Raw genomic sequence first — 6,272 nt, forward strand, 5'->3', positions numbered from 1 at the left:
CAGTAGCCAGCTCTGCCCTTCTGGCTGCTGCTGAAACATGGCAGATATAGCGCTCTCGCGTAGGATGAACGCATCATGGGTGCTCCCAGGGTATCTTGCATCAATTGACATGATGCGATGTATGTCGTCACACACAAGTTGCACATGAACGGAGTGGAAACCTTTTCTGTTTCTGTACATTTCGGAATCTTCCAAAGGTGCTCGCAAGGCGACGTGGCTACAATCAATGCAGCCCTGTACCTTTGGGAAGCCAGCAATCCTGGAGAAGCCCACAGCCCTGTCACACATTGCCTGGGCGGTCATGGGGAACTTTATGTAGTCATTTCTCTGGGAATATAGTGCAGCAGTCACCTACCGAATGCAGCAATGTGTTGCACGTTGAGAAAGGGTACACACATCCCCAGTTGTGGCTTGGAACAATCCAGATGCATAAAATGAAAGTGCAGCTGCAACCTTCACTTCAACTGACAAAACAGTCCTGCTGACGCTTCTAGGTTGCAGGTCTGCTTTTACTAACTCACAGATCTCAGTTACAGCTTCTTTATAGAAACGTAGCCTTCTCACACAGTCTGCATCACTCAGATACAGGTATGAACGCCTGTCTCGATATACCCGACGTGGGTAAGGCCTCCTGCCCATCATCCTACGTGCTCGGAGGTTCCTCACGTGATGACGTCAAATCAATTGTCTCCTCCGCAGCACCATCTTGCAGAGGCTTGCACGAGGTATGGCATTGGCAGTATTGCGCCAGTGATTAAATTGTACCTTTGTAATAAGCTCAAAATGGCAGGCAGGACAAGCTTCTTTGTTGTCTCTCTCCCCAAGGTCGATGCCCTAGTATGGACCACACCCAGGTCTGAGCAGGCGCAATGGGCTTGTTTAGATCAGGAAACACCGCCCCACCGCCCCTCCACCCCCCGGCTTCATTTGATGCTGCTTGCTGCTTAGTGGCATTGTGTAAGGCTTCTCAGGCCTTCAGTTCGGCTTCCAAACCCCCCCGGGTTTCTTTTGAAGCCGTGCCCCGAGCCCATGTGCGGGTGAGGGACTGATTGTGCCGGCCGACGTTCCGACCCTCGAGCTCGGTTTGGAGATGTTCAGTGGTGACGTGGCACTTTAAAAAAATCCAAACTTAAAGAATTGCATGAAACTTCCATTTTCTGCATTTTCAGTTGGAAAAATTTAAGCTTGATGATGCATGTTCTTATGTTCTTGACTCCCTCCAAAATTTTGCCTAAAAACAATGGCATTTTTCTGCGCCAATTTTTTGACGTGCGCTGGTTTTTCTTAAGTGCCCAGGTTTTTGGGAGTGGTCACATACGCCGTCCTGGGAGAGTTATGAGTTGGCCAAACTTGCAGAATTGTGAAAAACTGGTAGACATCAGGTTACGCTCCGCATGACACATAAAAAATCTAACCTAAAAAAATCGTAACTGAGTTACGCTGGCGCACAATCTTGGGGGAAACTTGGATTTTACTATTTTGGCCAAAAAAACGGCGCAAATCACTGCGGAAAATTGAGCCCATAGCCTCCAATCCCAAATAAAATTATATATGAATACATAAAACAGAACTTAAAAAAAATCTTTGACTCCCCCATCTTGCATATTGAAATTCAGCACTAGGTAAAATATATATATTTTTAAATCCCTTCCTTCTGTTGGAACCCTGTGTATAAAAATAATCTGTGTTCATGTTACAATTTTGGATTTTTACAGAACTATCTCAACAATTCTCCTTATTTCTTCTATCCTTCTATGATCCAGAAGCTTTTTATACATTGTGTATTTGCATAGATAGACATTAAAAACCAACTAGATGTGAATGGTTATAGATAACGAAAACGATGTGGCCTATTCGACCCAGTTATGAACCTCGGGCTATATCCTTCCCATCATAAAAACCACCTACTTCCACTTCTGTAACATATAAGGGCGAAGGCAAACTCTCAGCCCATCTGCCGCTGAAACTCTCATCCATGTCTCGTCATTTTCAGACTGGACTATTCCAAGGTTTTGCTGGCTGACCTATCATCATCCAACCTCTGTAACCTTCAGCTCATCAAAAACTCTGCTGTCCATATTCTATCCTGTACCAAGTCCCACTCATCTATTACCCTGGTCCTTGTTGACCAATGTTGGCTTCTGGTCCCCCAACTCAAATTAAAATTGTCATCTTTGTCGCATCACTCCTACCTATCTATAACCACCCCCCCTCCCCCCACCGCCCTCCACATTCCATGGATTTTGGCCTCTTCCACTATCTCACCAATGGAGGCCATGCCTTCAGCCGCTTAAGCCTCACCCTCTGGAAATCCCTCCCCAAATCCTCACTACCTGTCCACCTTGAAAGCTGTCCTTAAAAGCCACCTTTTTGACCAAGCTTCCTTCAACCCTGTCCAACTTTTTAAACTTTAAGGTTCTAGGGGGAGAAATTCAGCTGCTTTGCAACTCCAGTTAGTGCCTGCGAGGGGCGGTAACGGGGAATCTAAGGGGTTACCGACCACGCGCAGCGGATTCAACGTCGCCCGCCAACTTCCCTGGCGGTTTTGTGCTGGCGCTAACACTTATCGCCTCGCTCTTTTGCGTCCCATAGATCTTGACGTCATCAGGTGAGCAGCGCCCCGTTACTGCCCAGGATGTGTTATTCGCACCCGCTCCCTGCTGCACCGCCGGGCAGAAACAGGAGGCGTTGTCACCTTGGCTGGCCGCTTGGGGAGCGATAAAGGTCGTGGTGGTCAGGTAGGGCAAACTTTATTCTTCGCACCAGTCTGATGCCTGCTGATTGTTTTCGACGGTGCATAGCTGCGCGATTGCTCAGCCCTCCACTCTCAGAGTGCTTGGGGCTATAATGGAAGTTGCGCAGGTCCAGTGGCCCCACAGAAATAAAGGGAAGAATCTTGCAACCCAGCACTGGCCCTTCCCTTTCAGCGAGGGAAGAAGCCTCTGATGTCAGTAACACTGCACTGAACATTCTTCAGCGCTCTGCCGCTACCGCCCCCTCACACACTTTAGCGCTCCAAGAGAAGTGGTAGTGCTTGATTTAGTGCTCCACTTCCCTTTTGGAGCGCGAAAGCTGAAGTTCCCGGGATGAAAAAAGGATTATCGCCTGCCGATACTTTTCTCACTTCCCAAAAGTTATCACCCCAAACGGGGCGCAACGGAATTTCTAGCCCCGAGTTCCTAAAGAAGAATAAAGGGTGTCGCCTGAAACACGACACTCTCTTTTGATGCTAACCAACTTGCTTTGCATTTCCAGCATTATCTGGTTTAGTGATTGCTGGCCAATGGAGCAGAATTTTCCATTTTGTTGAGGAATGTACCAATGCCACCAAACATCCACTGAATAGCTAAAGTGACGGTTACTTACAGTTGTTGTCTGCTCTTCCTCTGCATCCGAGTCACTTTCATCATCTGCACAGAAAGGCAAGAAGCTAAGAACCAAGGAAAAAGAACACGGACGTGACCTAAAACAATTAACTGAAATCATGGACAATGATATGGAGCAGGATCCTGCCTGATTTACCCCTCTGCCCTCCCTAATCTGGGGCACTGAGGACAGTTACAGTGCCAATACAACAACCACTGACAGATCGGACTGGAAATTGTACCTGGGACCCTCTAGGTCTGCAGGGCTTAGTTCATTACCAGATAATCTTGCTGAGCCATTGGGAGAAAGCATTTGACTGTTTCATAAAAGCAAAAATTATTTTTAAAGTACAATTCCAAATCGTCCCAATTTCCACCGACTATAAGATTACCTTGGGAATCCTCTGGTGGTCTAGCGAGTGCTTTGGCTTCTTCCACATCTCCTTCAATAGCTACTGTAAGATTCTTATCTGGTAAAAGAAAAAAATACCTGTATATTAATTTGATCTAGATCGTCACAGATAAGGTTGACACGAGAAAATAAAAGCACCAGTTTCTTGTATTGCCACTTTCATTTATAGCACAATAGTTCAGGATAGGTGGAAAAAAAAGTGGCTCATATTTTCCTCGACAGTATTTTACAGGGAGTACTCTATGTAACAGAGCTGCTGTGCCAGATTTACATCCAAAATGTAATCTAAGGCTAGCAAAGCACCGAGAAACTGCACCAATTGTCTTCCACAAGAAGCGCTGATATCAAATTTTCAGTCCCCATACAGTTCTATCTCGTGGCATAAATGTGTTTCTACAAATATCTGGCTTGTAATCAGGAGATATCATCAATATCAATAAGTTATATTACATTTGATAGGATGTCACTTATGTAAATTGATCATTTTTGTTCAGATAAAACACCAGTTTATTACCTCTTCAACCTCTCGGTTGATAATGATCAGATCGGTCAGTGCACTTTATAACCGGGACAGGAGAACAGCGGAAGTGCAGCAATTAGCATTTATTTACAGAGTCATACAGTAATACTGTGACATGCTCTTACTGAAGGTAAAGGATTCAAAATCCACACTGATGAAACAATATGACAATAAACTGCTTTAGCCAGACTTGGGTCAAGCAATGGCTCAATTGCTGTGTTAGCAATATCTCAAAGTCAGTGGGGCTCAATTTTCCCCAGTATTTGTGCCGATTTTTTTTGAGCAGACTGCTTTTTCTGGCCTAACTTAAAAATCTCCAGTTTCCCCAATAAATTTGCACCAGCGTAACTCAGTTACAAATTTTATAAGTCAGTTTTATTTTCAGCCAAAGGGAGCGTAACCAGCCACTTCTGGCCATTTAGGGACGTTTCGCCAGCTGAGAGTTACTCCAGTTCTGATTAGACCAGCGTTTGCGGCTTGTCCTGAAAAACCTTCCCTAGAGTTAAGGAAATCGGCGCAGGCAAGGAAAGCGGTGCATCAGATGCCTGGACACACTGAAAGAATTGAAAAACACATAGCAGCAACTTACCGCCAACCCCACCTGAAGGCTGTCCGGTCCCATTCTTGGTCCCCGGTTCACACACGCAGTTCGGTCAGAGAGAGAGAGAGTGTGGAGAGAGAGAGAGTGTGTGGAGAGAGAGAGTGTGGAGAGAGAGAGATTGTGGAGAGAGAGAGAGAGTGGAGAGAGTGGAGAGAGTGGAGAGAGAGAGAGAGTGGAGAGAGAGAGAGAGTGGAGAGAGAGAGAGAGAGTGGAGAGAGAGAGAGAGTGGAGAGAGAGAGAGAGTGGAGAGAGAGAGAGAGTGGAGAGAGAGAGAGTGGAGAGAGAGAGAGAGAGAGAGAGAGAGTGGAGAGAGAGAGAGAGAGAGAGAGAGTGGAGAGAGAGAGAGAGAGAGTGGAGAGAGAGAGAGAGAGAGTGGAGAGAGAGAGAGAGAGAGTGGAGAGAGAGAGAGAGTGGAGAGAGAGAGAGAGAGTGGAGAGAGAGAGAGAGTTGGGAGAGAGAGAGAGAGTGGGGAGAGAGAGAGAGTGGGGAGAGAGAGAGAGAGAGAGAGTGGGAGAGAGAGAGAGAGTGGGAGAGAGAGAGAGAGAGGGAGAGAGAGAGAGAGAGAGTGGAGAGAGAGAGTGGAGAGAGAGAGTGGAGAGAGAGAGTGGAGAGAGAGAGTGGAGAGAGAGAGAGAGAGAGAGGGAGAGAGAGAGTGGAGAGAGAGTGGAGAGAGAGAGTGGAGAGAGAGAGTGGAGAGAGAGAGAGTGAGAGAGAGAGTGAGAGAGAGAGAGTGGAGAGAGAGAGTGGAGAGAGAGAGTGGAGAGAGAGAGTGGAGAGAGAGAGTGAGAGAGAGAGTGTGAGAGAGAGAGTGGAGAGAGAGAGTGGAGAGAGAGAGTGGAGAGAGAGAGTGGAGAGAGAGAGTGGAGAGAGAGAGTGGAGAGAGAGAAGTGGAGAGAGAGAGTGGAGAGAGAGTGAGAGAGAGTGGAGAGAGAGAGTGGAGAGAGAGAGAGTGGAGAGAGAGAGTGGAGAGAGAGAGTGGAGAGAGAGAGTGGAGAGAGAGAGAGGAGTGAGAGAGTGGAGAGAGAGAGGGAGAGAGAGAGAGAGGAGAGTGGAGAGAGGGGAGAGAGAGTGGGAGAGAGAGAGAGTGGAGAGAGAGAGAGAGAGAGTGGAGAGAGAGAGAGAGTGGAGAGAGAGAGTGGGGAGAGAGAGAGTGGAGAGAGAGAGAGAGTGTGTGTGTGAGGAGTGGTGAGAGAGTGTGGTGTGAGAGTGAGAGAGAGAGGAGAGAGTGAGTGGTGTGTGGAGAGTGAGAGTGAGTGAGTGGTGTGTGTTGAGTGGAGAGTGGTGTGTGGGTGTGGAGTGAGAGTGTGAGTGGAGGTGTGTGAAGGGGGGGGGGGTAGTGAGGGGTGAGGTGGTGAGAGTTGGTTCCCCCGCCTG

The 6,272-nt window shown here is 47.5% G+C and overlaps 1 protein-coding gene across 2 annotated transcripts in view; it reads right to left on the minus strand.

The window, feature by feature from the left end:
- thoc5 (THO complex 5) overlaps positions 1 to 6,272 on the minus strand; it is a 67,759-nt gene that overhangs the window by 31,353 nt on the left and 30,134 nt on the right. For both annotated transcript variants that reach the window (XM_070887902.1, XM_070887901.1), the window contains 2 exons: positions 3,758 to 3,835; positions 3,367 to 3,410 (listed from right to left, as the gene is read on the minus strand). In XM_070887902.1, the coding sequence (XP_070744003.1) occupies positions 3,367 to 3,410; positions 3,758 to 3,835 (122 nt within the window). The remainder of the gene's footprint in view (positions 1 to 3,366; positions 3,411 to 3,757; positions 3,836 to 6,272) is intronic.

Source organism: Pristiophorus japonicus, chromosome 8 (genome assembly GCF_044704955.1).
Source record: "Pristiophorus japonicus isolate sPriJap1 chromosome 8, sPriJap1.hap1, whole genome shotgun sequence".
Taxonomy (NCBI): Eukaryota; Metazoa; Chordata; class Chondrichthyes; family Pristiophoridae; genus Pristiophorus; species Pristiophorus japonicus.